Source organism: Buceros rhinoceros, unplaced genomic scaffold, assembly GCF_000710305.1.
Source record: "Buceros rhinoceros silvestris isolate BGI_N320 unplaced genomic scaffold, ASM71030v1 scaffold13868, whole genome shotgun sequence".
NCBI lineage: Eukaryota > Metazoa > Chordata > Aves > Bucerotiformes > Bucerotidae > Buceros > Buceros rhinoceros.
Genome location: NW_010426421.1, coordinates 11,455 through 27,940, shown reverse-complemented (window position 1 = coordinate 27,940; position 16,486 = coordinate 11,455). Strand labels below are relative to the sequence as shown.

Below are 16,486 nucleotides of genomic sequence, written 5' to 3'. Positions count from 1 at the left end.
TTCATCTTTTTAGAAAGAGAACTGTAATTTCACAAGCAGCAGTAGGTTCTGAATGAAAGCCATCATGTTTACCATCCTGGTGGCTGACAAAAAATAACACAAATAAAGTGTTCTGGAACAGATAACCGAAACCTTTTCTTTTCTGTTAGCAGGACAGAGTCCTCTTAAACCTCCTAGGCCTTCTGCATCTCTCCTGAATAGGTCTTCTTTAGAAAATGAGAATCCTGTAACAGACTTTGAAATTTCCGAAGGTCAGAGGTGTCAAGAAAATCCCAATGCTGTGGTATGTCCTGTGCCAAAGCCAAGATCAAGAAGCAATCTCAGACCTGTGGTCAAAAATACTGAAAGTAGGATAGACAATGGAGAAGTATTGAACCAGTCTGTCACAAAAAGGCAGCAACCTCCAGTTCAGCAGTCACTTCTCTTAGATGATAGCTTACTAGACAATCACTTGGCGATGGACAGCATGAGTATGGAAAAGAACCAAAATAGTATTGTTTCAAGGATTAAAGTTTTTGAATCCCAAGGAACTAATGATACCTCAGGATTAGCAAAAAAGCCAGAAGTTGCCCCTCGTTCATTCACCCCAAGACCTGTTCCTGCAAAGAAGCCAGTAGTTGCTCCAAAGCCAGGAGTAAGCAGAGTTTCAGGAGACTGGGATGCATGGACAGAAAGCAAATCAACACCTTCCAAGGAATCGCAGCCTCAGCCGCAAGTAGTTGGGAGCAGTGTTGCAACCAAACCTGAACTGCCAAAGAAGCCAAAACCTGGCCTTGTTAAAAGTAGTAGTAGTGATGTTCTTAGTGCGAGAAGTGGATCAGTTGCAGAGAATACAGATGGACAGAATAAATTTCCTGTTCCTGCTCCAAGGCCTCTTATTCCTAAAAAGTCACATTATGCAGAAAATCCTGCCCTTTCTTTGGCCTCACTAAAACCAATTGCTGCTCCTCCACGGGCTTCTGTATCTGCCCAAGAAAACATTTTCAAGTCTCTGGGGGAATTGTCACCTGCAGCCCACTCTGCAGCACCTGCTTTGCAAAATAAACTAGATGTGGAAGGAGATCTGATCAGTTTTGATGATGACGTTTTGCCCCTAAATCCAGCTTATGTAGTTAAAGATGGCACCAGTTCTGAAGCAGCAGCAGGTAAGAAGAAAATTTTTTAAGCTGTCACTGTGGTTACTCTTCGCGGGTGTAGGATCCTGTGTGAGTTACGCCTACCTGTCTTGATGGGTTTTATATGAAATTCTTGGTTTTCTCTTATGTCACAATTGCGATGGAATTATTTGGATTTTGAGACTCACAAAGTTTCAGGGATATATATCTCTCTCATAACTTGCCTGCTAGATATATTACGTGATTACTAAAATAATGATAAAAGACTTGACATTATACACTAGATGTCACCTCCAGAATATATTACAATTCTCTCTGGGGAACTTGGGACATCTTGTTTCTCACCATCTAGTCTGACTAATTTAGTTGGGTGCCTGAAGCTCTGTAGTGCAAGTCTAGTCATCTAGAGAAGCAGCAATGTTTGTTGCATTTAGGGAAACTTGTGATCAAACATACTGGGATACTCTGTCCATCTTACCAGTGCCTACTTCGTTTCCCTTTTCTGTCTCTGTGTCTTGTCTTGCCATGCAACTATATGCCTGTTATGCGACTTCAGTTTTTTCTAATAAGTGAAAATATTTCATATGGACAGATTAATTATGACAACTACATCCCTTTGATAAACCTCATTTGATTCCATTACGCACTTGGGGTCAGGCTGTCATTAAATTTTATAGCAATAGGTTTTTCCCTCTTAGTATTCAAGTATGTCCTGATTTAGCTTACCAGCCTCATCCAGGGAGAATCCTGCTTTAAAACAGATGCTGTGTCATGCAAAATGCTTGTTTAAGGGGCTAATTATGATTTTTAATCTTTTTTTTAACCTCATTTATCATAAACATCTCTGCTTTCTGAGACGCATAGATACTGTGTAGTTGTCACAGTAAATCGATGTTAATGATTGTTCATGAATACAATTTCTTCACAATTTGTGGATTGTATTCTTAGATGAGGTCGTGATTGTTTCTCTTCTGTTTTGGCATAGAAGCCCTAAGGCAGATATTTTCTTAAAGCCCTAAACTGTTAAAATTGGTATGTACAGACATACAGACCTCAGGGGAGCATATGAAAGAAGTGAAATAAGGCAACAGAAGATCCTGCAGAAGAAGTGATTAGCTCAAGATGGATACAAGTCCATTTTTTCTTGGGCTGACAGATTCCAGGACCACTGCAGAAGCTGTACTGAGCCTGGAAGGAGCAGGAGTACCGGGTGACTAGAGAGGCGTTTCGTACTTCTGTCAAGGAACTGTGTGACTGACGTTGTATAGCTGGGAACAGAGTCATGATCATTGTATCTGGAGACAGGAGTCATGGAAAAGCCATGTGCATGTGATGGTTTTAGAAGAAAGTTAGAAGCATAAGGGATGATGATCTTCGTTCTCCATGCATTTAGGGTAAAACTTGTGGTTTCAGTCATTTTATTTTGATTAACAAATGCAACAAACAGAGGGAAAATGTTCTAAGTAGTAGGCAAGAAAGGGAAATACTTACATTTCAAAAGGCGTGAAAAAGAAAATGTTCTAGCTTTGTACGCTAAAATACTGCATTTCACCCAGCCTGGAAAAATTAAATAACGTTAATTCTTCTGTTAAATCAGAGGCTGAGTGATCCCAAACAAGAATCACCTGAAAAAACAGTTTTCATGATGAAGTCGTAAGAACATCAGTCTTCATCTTTCCGGTTGGTGTTCGGGGTGTTATTCCTGATTGAATTAAGAAGAAAATACTTTCCATTCTCATGGGTAACAGAAGAATTATTCAGTTAATAATTTCCTCACTCCTTGAGTCACCTGTCCATGCTTTTATTCATTCAATAAAATGGGTTCTTTATTGCAACCCCTTCTTACCTATGGAATAAATGAGGTCTGGCAGATTAACTTTATTACAGTGTAAAATTAGGATTCCTTCAAGATTTTCTCAGGCATTTGTGAGCTCAAGATCTTATTATGTACTCCTGATTACTAATGGTATGCTGTATCTTGACAAAGCATCCACCAGAAGAACACTGGCTTTCTGAAAAATGAGGCAACAGAGAGCACTAACACTAGCTATTTCTCATGTTCCCATAGGAACAGCTTAGGATATGGAAGATGAATCCACAGTAAAATGTTCTGTAAAGGCTGGAAGAGAAGCTCTAATCTTGCTCCCAGTTCCCCAGACCTATGCATTTGTCACATATTTGTCATTGTCGTTACTTAACAAAGTGAAGGTGCTCTGCTTGTTGTTATGGCAACCCTAGGAAAGGAAGAAGGCTTTTATGCAGTGGTGTTTGAAACTAAGCACCAACAGCCTGATTGTCAAAGAGCAGTGTTACATCACAGGTTACAGTGTTCACAAAACTCAGTATTTTTTTTTCTGATACAGAACAAACAGGTTTTTTGTGCATCAGGTTCTTGGACTAGTGTAAATAGAACTGTATGGATTGATCACTGCTGCTGCCAACACCTGATCCAAAAATAAGAAGGTGAAGCATTCATTTGGTAATGGGGAGGGTGCAGAAGTTGAAGTGAGCGTATGAATGAAAAGGTGAGACAGGCAAAACAAATTCAGAGTCTCCACAGCAATTTAGTTGACTGACATAAGACATCAACTTCCTCTAACAGAAGGCTACAATCTCCACAGTAATTAAAGATATTTGAATATTATTTTATGTGCTAAGATCAACAGTGTTGGCAACAAACCAGTTCATAGTTTCACCAGTTTAACTGTCAGCGTTTAACTGGTAGTTTAACTACCAAAGCTAGCTGGATTATTTTCTTTCAAGTTTAGCTCAGGCAGTCCCATGGGTTTCATCAGTGTTTGACAGCATCTTCACAGCACAGCTGTTAGTGGAGTGAACTTGCCCTTATGCAAACGTTAATGACCCGCTCTGCCAGCCGAAGTCTGTGGGAGCTCTGGAGGCTCAACAGCTCTGAGATTCAGGGTTGAACTGTGGCAGAACCTTGTATCCAACTCATGTCTCTGATGCTGGCCCACGGGAGGTGCCAGGAAGAAGTCAGGAATGACAAATCCGTAGAACTGCTCCTTTCATCAGCAGCCAAAACTGATGCCAGTTTTAAGTGCATAATTTTGGACTCAAAGGCTGGAGATGATGTTCAAAGCCATTTGTATCCTAATGAAATTGCCCCTGTTCAAGTCAGTCATTTTGAATGTGAAGGCATCTGTTTGGGAGTCTAAATCTTGAGGTGCTAATGCTTTGATGACAGTTGTGATATTTTGGATCATCTGGGGTATTTGTATATTTCCCTTATAGCTGATGACAGGGATTTGTGCAGCTCCTGAAGGTTAAAAATTTCAGTAATCTGTCAGGTGGGCTTTCTTCTCACTAATCCATTTTTACAATGGCCCGGAAATTAAATCCTAATGCAAGTTGAACTCAGTGTAAATTCCATGGCTTCAGCTTTTATTAGTTGCTATGTTAAAACATGCAGTGTGCCTGCTTGCTGAATGTTCTGAGAGTGTATGTTTTGGGCAAAGAAGATAAGGTAACAGGGCATTTAAAGCACAAATTTAAATTAAAATCTGGAAGTGATCTTGCTAGAATGTTTTCATTCATTTTCTCATGTGGGGAGTTATTCTCTCTCGTCTTCTCTCTTTCTAAAACAGCATGTAATTCAACAATTGCTCTATGCTTGATACACCAGAACTCAATTTTAAATCAAATGCTTTGAAAAGTGCTTCAGAGAGACCGTTACCTTACCAGTCAGAGACAGCTCTCTTATCTTCATCATGTTAGTGTATTTCAATATAACAGTAATACGACTACTGTATTTCTTAATTGTTCTGTGTATCTATCTACTTAATCACAGTATGTATATCAGTTCATTTCTGTCTGTATGGTGAAAAAAACCCAAACAAACCAGTGCTGCTATCCATTTATATTTATTGTTCCTTCTTGTGGAATGAATAGTGGAATTTGTGTGACACTGTAGTCAGTTCGGAAAAACTGCTACTTGAATAACTCCAAGGCTGCTGAGAGAATTGCCCAGCTGCTTGTTTTTAATTGCTTCCTCAGGAAGGAAAAGAAAAAAAGAATTGAAATACTTCTCACTGGTAGATTATATCAGACCTATCTTCAAAGTAATGCAGATTTTCTTACGAGTTCTGCCATGTTACTTGTGATGACTCTTGAGGTTATTTTAAAATTACCTGTCTCCTTTCTTACTTACTGCCGAAAGTATCATCACCAGAAAAGAGTGAGCTGTCTCATCCATTTTAATCTGCTGTTTGGCTAATCTCCTGAGAAAAACAAATTTACCTGGAGATATGCAACTGTGGGGTGGAGTAGTGGAGGTATGGGTCTGTTCTGCGCCCTGTTGCTTTTGCTGCAAGGCTGGCAATCTCCAGCAGAAGTGGTAACAAGCATCCAGTAACTCTTCAAATACTACTGATATTTGCTTAGTAAACATAAGCTGGAGACTTAAGAAGCTTGGAAGTGACTTCACTGTTACCAGAGGAGAGTGCCTTATATCTAATTTCAGGAAACATAAGTTTTTAAATCATAGCTACATAATAGATGAGGATCCCTTTAGATTGCCAAATGAAAATGAATTTGCTTTTGAGTTCCACGTCAATAGATGTTGTTAAGTGGTATCATAGAAGTAATAATGTTCTTAATAATAACTGTCTTCTCTGATGATTAAATCTGTTTATTTTACAATAACACTAAAAAGGCAGATATCCTTTGATTGGAAAGATTGTCAAAGAACAACAAAACGCTTATTCAAAAGAAGTGTTTACAAATGGAACTATTTTTTTCCTTTGCTGAAAGCATGTGAGATTCTTTCAAGATGGTAGATAAGTATTTTAAACAACATTATATATTCTCTTGTCCTTTACATTTTCTTTAAAAAGAGTTTGTATGCCCTACTACTTTCCATCATCAATCCTCTTCTTTGGAAAAATTTTCAGCTTGCCTGGTTTGGAGCACTTGAATCTCTTGCCAAGGAACAAGCATGCATTCACCTGTCAAGAATGGACAAGGCTGTGTTTCTTAATCTCCAGAATAATTTGGGGAGTTGTTTTTTTGTCACCCCCCGTATGTCCAAATACCCACCAGCATCCAATTTTTGAAGTTAGACCAGGTTATGCAACCAATTTCTAACAACATGACTTCATGGATGACCTCTTCTGGGCAGGAGGTTGGATTGGAGACCTGAAAGCTTTTGCAATCTGAGCTATCCTTCCTTCAACTAACAAAATAGATTAATTATGTAGAAATAGCCTCCAAACTGTTGTATAATAGCTCATGTTGGTAAAAACAGTCCTTTTGTGCCAACGGTGTTGTAATTACTATCACCTTGCTTAATATGACAAGCTAGCAATGAATCAAACAGTTGTGCTTTTAGAGAGACACAGATAGTGAGTGTGGGCATTCCCACAGCTTGAGAAAGAAGTGCTGAAAGCTTGGAAAAGGTCCCTGTCTCTGTGTATGATGTAGCACTCTAGTTTTCCACCCCATAAATGCTTGTATTGCCATGAAGTGTTACAAAAGCCCAAGACATTTTGCTATTCTAGTAGTAGATTTTATTTTATCTGCTCTCCAACTTTCTAACACTGTGGATGAGATATTTTATTGCTCTGTTAAGGACGGCTTGCATTTTCAACAAGTACATTTAGGTTGGATCATCTATTGCATTTCTCAGCAATTTTTTTCCTCTGGGCTTTCCAGAGAATATCAGACTCTACATAATTGCAGAATCACAGAATTGTTTTGGTTGGAAGAGACCTTTAAGATCATTGAGTCCAACCATACACCCTGCACTGCCAGATCACCACTAAACCACGTCTCTAAGCACCACATCTGCTTTGTCTTTTAAACACCTCCAGGGATGGGGACTCCGCCACCTCCCTGGACAGCCTGTTTCAGTGCTTTACCACCCTTTCCGTAAATCAATTTTTCCTAATATCCAGCCTAAATCTACCCTGACACCACTTGAGGCCACTTCCTCTCATCCTATCACTTGTTTCTTGGGAGAAGAGAGCGACCCAAACCTCGCTACAACCTCCTTTCAGGTAGCTGTAGAGAGTGATGAGGTCTCTCCTCAGCCTCCTTTTCTCCAGACTAAACAACCCCAGTTCCCTCCGCTGCTCCTCATAAGGCTTGTGCTCTAGATCCTTCACCAGCTTTACTGCCCTTCTGTGGACATGCTCCAGCACCTCAACATCCTTCTTATAGTGAGGGACCCAAAACTGGACACAATGTTTAAGGTGTGGCCTCACCGGTGCAGTCCAACCATACACCCTGCACTGCCAGATCACCACTAAACCACGTCTCTAAGCACCACATCTGCTTTGTCTTTTAAACACCTCCAGGGATGGGGACTCCGCCACCTCCCTGGACAGCCTGTTTCAGTGCTTTACCACCCTTTCCGTAAATCAATTTTTCCTAATATCCAGCCTAAATCTACCCTGACACCACTTGAGGCCACTTCCTCTCATCCTATCACTTGTTTCTTGGGAGAAGAGAGCGACCCAAACCTCGCTACAACCTCCTTTCAGGTAGCTGTAGAGAGTGATGAGGTCTCTCCTCAGCCTCCTTTTCTCCAGACTAAACAACCCCAGTTCCCTCCGCTGCTCCTCATAAGGCTTGTGCTCTAGATCCTTCACCAGCTTTACTGCCCTTCTGTGGACATGCTCCAGCACCTCAACATCCTTCTTATAGTGAGGGACCCAAAACTGGACACAATGTTTAAGGTGTGGCCTCACCGGTGCTGAGTACAGGGGGACAATCACTTCTCTACTCTTTGACTACAATTCTTTGACTTTGTGCACTTTTGTCCTTCTGATGTCTAGCCTCCTTCTGCAAACTCCACCTGTATCCTGTAAACATCATTAATTTTTTGGATTGCATTTGTTCCTTAAAAATAGTGATCGTTGTCCTTGAGTTGCCTTGCTTTTTGTGGTGATCCATCAGATGTCAGCAGTGAACAGGCAGCAATGCTTCAAACCTGTGTGAGCAGTTCACTGTATTTTCTTTGCTCTGAGTTGCAATAAATGTTGCTGGGTAAGTTCTTCCTGTCCTGAAGCCTGTGCACAACTCTCTTTTAAAAATCTTGTTAACATGTAAGAAGGTTGAAATTTCTGTTTTGGCATCTGGTCGTAATGTTTCTGGGAGGAAAGATAATAATCCTCAAGATAAAACTTCCTGAAATTACTGTGTGCTTGCTCCAGTGTTGTGTTCTTTTAATAAAACAGCATAAGCAGGTGCAAAAATAAAAGTAATGCTTTGGCACTGGAAAAGCTCCTTATATGTAAAGGTTGTTACATAAAAGAGATTTTTGCCAGCCTGCTTAAGTACCTGTTTGACTAAATGTGCAGTGTCAGGTAAAGCAAATCTCCTTGGCCTGATGAACTATAAATCTTTGAATGAAGTAGGACCACACATCTGTTCATAGACGCTATCAAAATAACTGGGCTAGTCATGAAAAACCTCTGTGTCATCTGGAGAGGAAGAAATCCTAGAATGTTACGATAGCAGATTTGCTTGTCTCTGCTCCATTTTAAGTCTGAAGCCATACTACGTCTTCTCCCAAATACTGTATTCCTTTTATTTGAGCAGCCTGGTCTACTCTTTTAGCGTTAGGAGAACACTGAGAAGGCTGAGTTTCACCTGAGCTGACTTTTAGGTTATGCACAGATTACATCCTGAAAGAGGCTGCATTGCCTGCATTGCATTCTGTCTCTTGTTTTGGTTTGGTTGGTTGGTTTTGGGTTTTTAATTTCCCACTCTATTAAAAGATATGGTGCTGACCAGATTATGGCAATTTTCCATGCAGAGGGAGGTGCAAATTGCATAAATTGAGAAAGGTGGTATAGTCTCTATTATTCTCCCTGAGTCAGAAATACCACCTCTATGAACAGTGAACTGTTAACTCCATGGCATTTCACAGTTTCTTGAGCATGGACCCCATTCCTCTTTGGGATTTTATCTGTCAGGTTTCTGTTGAATCTCCAGCTATATTACTAGGAGGGGCTTGTTGTAGAAAATCTTCCCCTCAGTATGGGTTAGGTATGCTTCCACAAACACTGGAGTAGTTTCATGGGGCTAGGTTTTAGTAAAACAACTTGTTGATGAGGTTTGGCTCTGTTCTCTGTCCCTGGAAGAGCCCGATAACAACACTGTTCTCTGTGAGGAGAATGTGTGAGCCTTGACCTTACCAGCTGATCTCATTTTTCTAATTAAACCTTGAAAGTAGCCACGGTTGCATACTTCCATAGTGACAAGTGTTGTAACATCAGCATCAACATCTTTCATGCTACATTATTCTTATGTGTTCTGAGGACTGAGCGCCCTCTCAGCAGATGTTACTGTCCTGTGCTTTTAGCTTTCCACATCTGATTTGTTTGGAGAGTCTCCTTATTGCTGCTGAGGCATCTGTTACCATCTTACTACCACTTACTTAAAGAACTACCAATATATATTTCAGAAAGATACCCATCTGACCCGCTCACATGAGCAAAACCTAGTGTTTGTTCTGTAAGCTCCTAATTTTTCATTTTGAACGAGGATGGTAAATGAGATTGAGGGGAAAAAAGCTGTCACTTCTCAACTGATAAGATTATATATGGTGTGTTTGAATACACAGCTTTTGTTTGTCTTTCCTGTGAACAAGCACAGTAATATATGTTATCACATAAGCCTTTGAAACAGAAGCTGTAGAAAAGTGAGACTAAGGAAGACACAGGCTTTAAGCATCATTGTAAAAGTTTAATAAAAAAAAGTAATTGATATAAATCTGTTGGTATGTGTTATGAAAAATGCCTTGCAGATTAATTTCCTTGAGCTGAGAAGCTTTAAATGAGTATATTAAAAATTCTGTTTTCACACCTCCATGAATTATGCTCAAATGATGCCGAATTGTTGTTAAACAACATAAAAATTTGATATGTTGTCAGTCCCATTGCACAGAGCAGCACAGTCGTTTACTCAGCCAATTTCTGCTGCAAACCCAGCACTGGGGAATGGAATAACATAAACAAGGTAATGAGTTTTAAACTAATCATGAGGTGACACAGTATAATTGAACATAAGATAATGAATGGAAAACTAAAGTTCATCGAATGGTTTTCTCAGCCTTAGAAATTACTTTTCTCAGACTTAAAAATTGCTTGTCAGATTTATTGATTTAGAGACCTCTGCCAACTGTTGAATGGTTGAGAAAACCATTTCTATGCATAGCAATGATTAACAGCTGGCAAGCAGTAATTCTGTACAATTTTGAATCCCCCATAAATTTACAGATCTGTGATTATTTGGAGTGTTTAGAGCATTGCTCTTGTTCCCATGATGTCTATATTTTTACAAGTTGGAAGCTTCGGAAAATTGTTTCCTCGTTTTCACCTAGAACTTTCTTAACCTCTGCAGAACCTTACCTTGAGAGGTCCACCACGTGCCAGTGCCTTCCCTGTGGTTCTGCTGTGTCAAGGAGCCCGTGACTTAGCCCTGCTCACCTTTCCCCTGCTCACCCTGTATCTCCAACTTCCCAACTTTGAGGTCTTGCTGCCCTGCTGCCTCACCAGGGTCACTCCTCTGATCTGTTGTAGAGTTGCCAGACAACTGAAAGAGAAGAAAGCCCACTTTCGGTCTTCTTTTTTCAGCTGCACTAAACTCACTCTGAACACCAGCGTAAGAGTTCAGACTAGATGAATTTTCTTTAATGCAATTGAAATGTTAGCCTTGTAGCTAGCAGACATAGGTATGAAGAAATAAAAGAACATCCTAAGTGCAGGTTTTCTCTGAGAGTGGGATTTTTGTTTCTTTTAATGACCTTACTGCCAGAATGCTTGCCACACCTGTTGTGGTCTGTGTTTTCAAGTCCTCTAGAAAAACCCTTGCTCTGATGCAGCTTTCATTGAAGAGACTTGAACTTTTTACTGACTAGCCATAATCCATAAGTTAAACAGATGTTAGTTTTACCCTTACCTTCTAAAACATTGTGGGTTGCCTGTGCCTAGTTTCTGGATGCGCCAGTGTCTTCGGGCACAGTGTGATGGAACCACTTCTGTCTAGATGGTAATAGAGAGTATTTTTGACTATAGCCTGTATACCTTTAGCTGGAGACAAATCATTGACCTGTCACGATCCTTTCTACCTGAAGTGTATGCTCGAAAGCCATGGTACAAGTAGCCTGTCAGAAGGAATTTATGTGCTTTGATTCATGATTAAAATGTGACATAAAGACATGCAGGCAGATTTCTGGGGACCCTGTAGGCAGGTAGAGGTCTTGACTATGAGAGAGAGAGCGTGACACAAACCCCCATGGCACACCTGTACCTAGGAAGAGAACCCTAAGTAAGGCGTAGTGGGAGGTGGACCTCTTGAGCAGAGCTGAGCGTGCACGGGCCCTGCGGTGTGCGGTTCCTGCTGCTACAAGAGCGCGTTGGTAGCGGCAGCTGGGGCGAGCCGGGGGCGTGGGCAGAGGGGCCTGCTGGCTGCAGGCAGAGGCACCCGGCAGGGAGGGGAGGCAGCAGGGGCTGTGGGAGCTGTGACTGCCAAGTCGTGTGCATGCAGGAGGGCAGTCCATTACACTAATTCAGCAGCTCGATATTACACAGTGCTTTCTCTCTCTGAAATTACTTTGGGCTTACTTTTGGTTAAAAAAAGAAAAATACAGAGCTTTATGTACTACTTTCCCCTCTCTCTGAAAATGCCAAGGCTTTTTAAATTAACATGCTATAATGTTTTTAACGAGGTAGTTCATAAATACCATATTTCTGTTTTTTCTTAAATCTTATGTATATTCCCAGCCACAGATTTCTAGAATCTTGATGAACTGCATTGTGTTTATACTACCCAAAGTTATCTGTAAGAAATTATGACTTCATGTTACAGTTTTTTAAGTTGTTTTTTATAAGTATCGAAGATAAAATTTTATCAAATACAGGGCTTACAACTTTGTCAGAAAGTGTGGTGGTAGTTTTCGGAAACACTATGTTTTTTGTAAAAAGTCCTGAAGAATTTAAAGAGATGCCCTGATACACGTTAAATAACATCACATTGAGCTCCACACCTATAAAGGCCACCAGAGGAGACCAAACTCGTTTGTTGGGGCTATGAGTATGCATCATGGAGAATTTTTTCTCTGGAGTGCTTCTTCCATTTGTACTTTACGCATTTACAATACCGTTTAGTGTTGCCATTTTACCACACTTTTTGGTTATGTCAGAGAAAAAGGTAGCAGCTGTTAACAACAGAGAAGTATAAATGAAGCATCGCTCTTTGATATGAATGTGTACTCGAGAAAGAACCTATTGATTTGGATTTTATTTATGTGCAAGTATTTTTACAGCTGCCTTCTGCATGTGCATATGTTCCCATGCCTATTAATAAGAGACCAGTGCTTTAGTTTACGAAGCATAGAAAACATTGGTCCTGTCTCACTGATGGAATGATTGGACTGGCTTGTAGAGGAACGAGGTATACAGGCGGGGGCAGAGCTCAGGTACGGTCCTTGGTCTGAGCCAGTCTCCTCCGTGACACCAGAATTATAATCAACAAAATGTTGCAGAATCATCCAGGGAATTAGTTGTTCTACGGCAAAGATATTTTGTGATCTGTAATGTTTAAATACTTTGTGTTTCTGTAGGTATTTTATCTGCTGCAGTGTTGATTGTTTAGCTTTGGCAAGATTTTGTTGATCGAAACTTTTTTAGCATATGTGTTCACATCTATTTCTGCATATTAGAGCAACTGCTTAGAAAACATTTCCTTAAAGCCATCCTGATTTCAGGTCCCTATTACCAAGCAATGCAGTTCCTCTTGTTCAGTGGTTTATATTATCCCAGAAGGTATCTGGAGAATGTTTATGTTAAGACAACTGTGAATGCAGATGTATGGAAAAGACATGCTATTTACAAAGAGCTGAGTAAAATATTTACATCAATGTGATTTATATATTTTTGTGTTACTTTCTTGGGTGTGAAATATAAATGTCCTTAATAGCGAAGGCAATACCCAGTGAGATTTGTGTTCAACAAATAAATATGTTGGGGTTTTTTGTTTTCCTTTTAGATCCGTTTCAGTTCCTCACCAAAAGTGAGCCTGCAAAGGAACAGACAGCTCAACCAGTTTTAGCCCGCAAACCCACTGTGATCCGAATCCCAGCTAAACCTGGGAAATGTAAGTTCTTCTCCCAAACTGTCTGACAAATCTCTGTCATAAAATCTTTTTAACAGGGACTTACTATTTACTAATTGAGGCGCTGTTTACTAGCTATAATAGCTGCCAAAGGAATCCTGTAGTACAGTATGACAAGACAGAGGAGCCAACCTAAGGGCTGTGGTGGGAGGGAGAAATAGCTGGGAGTCATGTTCCCCTATTCCTGCCTTCCAGCTACCTCAGCTGGCTCCCTCCCTTGTGCTAAGTTTAATTTCCCTCAACCTTATGGAGTTAATGCTTACCTGAGGTGAAATGGTAGAGAATCGAAAGGCAGGAAGGGAAGAGCTGGACCCTTTCAGGAGAAGCAAGCTTGTTTTGTCAGCTAAACCATATTGCTGAGCTGTACCTTTGGTCCAATTTACTTCTGTTCTGATGTCGGCTGAGGGTACTTTAATGCTTTTAATGCTTCCTGGGAGCAGGGCCCACACTCGTCAAAGGAACAACGTTATTGTATTAAACTTTGCTTCAAACACAGCTTAGTTAGGATGTAAGCATAGTTTTCACAGCTTGCATCAAAAAGTTCCCTTGCCCCTTGTTAGATTTTAATCTGTGACCATCGAAGTAATAGTGTTTTGGTAAGAGTTGAGAGAATAAAAAAACTTGTGAGAACTTGGATGCAAAAATCTTATGAGCCCAATTTTGTATAGTGATCCTGACTATAGTTTTCTGACAGTTTCCATATCTCTAATATCTTCCACCTCTAATCCTTTACAGCTCTACAAATGATACTGACAGTGTCTCAGAGTAGAAATTTATCAGAGAGCCACAAGTTCGTTATGTTGATCTTTGTATGCTGGAATACCTGCTTGCTTCTGTTTAGCCTTGTGTTTTATCATCAAAACTTAGGGAAAAATGTCACAAGACAGCCCTTAAAACTTGTGTTTCAAAATCATGTTTTATTACACTGAGTAGGTGTAGAGCCAACTTGTAGCAATTAAATGTCTGGTCATTTTTCTCCTCAGACTTTCTTTTGTTATTTCCCAAGTTCTGCTCTCCCTCCCACCCTAGTGCTAAAACAGTAAATTTTCTTTTCCTCTGCATATATGAGAAATGCAGTAGAAACGATTAAAAATGCGAAGAAGACTGAAGATAAAGCTATGAGGAAACATCTTTCTGTTAATAGCTGATCATAAATAAAAAGGGTTTTTTCATTTGGAAGAACATGTTTATGAACCTCTGGAAAGGACTCAAGACAATTCTCTACAAAAGAAACTGTAACTGCTATTTAAAAAACAAAACCCAACTTTTTTTTTTTTTTTTTTTTTTTTTTTTTTTTTTTTTTTTTTTTTTTTTTTTTTTTTTTCCTTCCCCTTCTGATCTGGATTCTTTTGAACTTGCAGCTAACTGGTCCCTTGCTGCTCTCTAGTGGTAACTGAACTTTCTACGGGAGAGTGCCAGTCATTGTGTACTTGGATACGGTTGTGGTGGGGTGTGAAGGATTGCTTTATGGCTGGAAGATTCATGAGGTGTGGGGGAACAAAAGCAGGTTCCAAGAAAGCAGAGTAGCCTTTTGTCAGATAAGAACTACTGCAAGCTTAAAAGTTAAAAAATGAGAAAAATAAAACTGGCCAAAGGTAAATATAGTAGGATTTCCCTTGTAAGAGGAGTGCCACATAATCTAAATACAAGGGGTCTTTCACCATTGTGGGTATGGAGGGAGATTAATTCTGTCGGGAAACAGCACAAACCAAAACCAAAATGCCCAACAGACCAAAAAAACCTCCACCTAGCACTACCAAAAAGAGGACAGAGAGAAATGCTAAAAAAATTTAATTCCAATAAAATACTCGTATAGCATTAGCATTTTTGTCAGGATGTGATTAAAAAGGAAGCATTAAACTTCCACTTCAGTTACTACACTTAGAAATCACTGAAGACACCTGCCTTCTAGTTCTTAGGGGGTTTTTTTTTGTTTTTTTCTTCCTTTTTTTCCTCTAATTTTGGTCTTACAGAGAGTAAAGGTGGGGAAATTAGGCCATCTGTGTATGTATCAAAATTTGAAGTAATCTGAATAAATAAATCTCTCATACATTTTATATATCAGTAAGGTATGATGAAAGGATTTCTCTTGCAGTTACTATTAGGTATTGTTTTTACTTTTCATCCGTCATACTAGAAGAGTGATGATCCAGTAATGCAACTGAGGTGTTAAAAATAAACAATATTTCTCCTTCATATCTGTTGTTTCATTGTTGAACACACTTTTCATGAAATGAGCAACTGAGAGTTTTCATTTCTCTTTTTTGTCATCAGTGTATAAATGTCCAGGCTGCCTACACATATTTTTACATAACTCCAAGGCTGGCTGTAAGTCTGAAGAGCTTAAGCATCTGAAATTCTTTGTATGAAATGAATTTTCTTGGTATACAAATGCATTGTAAAATAGATGGCAAGTTTCTGATATATGAAGACAAAATGATTGATAAATATGCTGGCAAAACCTGTCCAAGTGCTTCCCAAATTTCAATGGTGGAGACGTTGAAAACTAATATATAACTAATAGGGGTTTGTGTTCTTTATTGAGACTGAGGACATCATCACTCTTCCCTAGCAAGAACTATACTGTTTTCTTTTCCATGTCCTAAATTTGCTTAGCTCCTTAAAGACTACCAGCTAGCTTCCATCTCTCTTTTCTTTCTGTGGCAATGGTTTCTTTTCTTGCCTTTACCTTCCTGAAGATTCTTCCCTCCAAGTCTCCTGATCTTTCAGGGTTACTTGAAATAACCCTCAGCTGTTTTCTAGCCTGAAGGATATTCCAGGAGCTGACAGCTGAAAAAAGTGAGCCGGTTTAGAAATGTGACTGGGAGATGGTGATGGTGTTTCAGGGTATCCAGTAATGAGTCTGACATTCCCAGGGGTAGAAACTCTTCTCCTCGTCTAATATTATATCAACAAGTCTTGCAGCTGAAACCCTAGATTAACTTACTGATGTCCTGAGAGTAAATTGAAGACCTGTTATTCAGGATGGGAAGTACTCCTCAGAGCTGCAATGTAACCTTCATTTCCCTTTTCTCTTCACTACTTTTTAAGTAGTCCTACCCATTGGCTGCTCCGGCTTTGAGGAAGGAAGTCGTGTTCACACAAAAATGCCACAAACCGAGGGGAATTCCCTTAGCTGTTGTTGGTCCATCTAAAGAAGCTATTAATTAGACTTTCATTTGGGAAATTTTTTTACAGCTTTAAATGAAACCCCACATAGCCCTCCACCACTT

The 16,486-nt window shown here is 39.8% G+C and overlaps 1 protein-coding gene across 1 annotated transcript in view; it reads left to right on the top strand.

The window, feature by feature from the left end:
* Positions 1-457: 457 nt before the first annotated feature.
* The window catches only part of SH3D19 (SH3 domain containing 19), a gene marked incomplete at its 3' end in the record, with an annotated part of 26,468 nt that continues 10,439 nt past the window's right edge, over positions 458-16,486 (top strand). Inside the window, exons 1-3 of the mRNA XM_010141501.1 lie at positions 458-1,145; positions 13,128-13,235; positions 16,452-16,485. Of these exons, the coding sequence (XP_010139803.1) occupies positions 458-1,145; positions 13,128-13,235; positions 16,452-16,485 (830 nt within the window). The remainder of the gene's footprint in view (positions 1,146-13,127; positions 13,236-16,451; position 16,486) is intronic.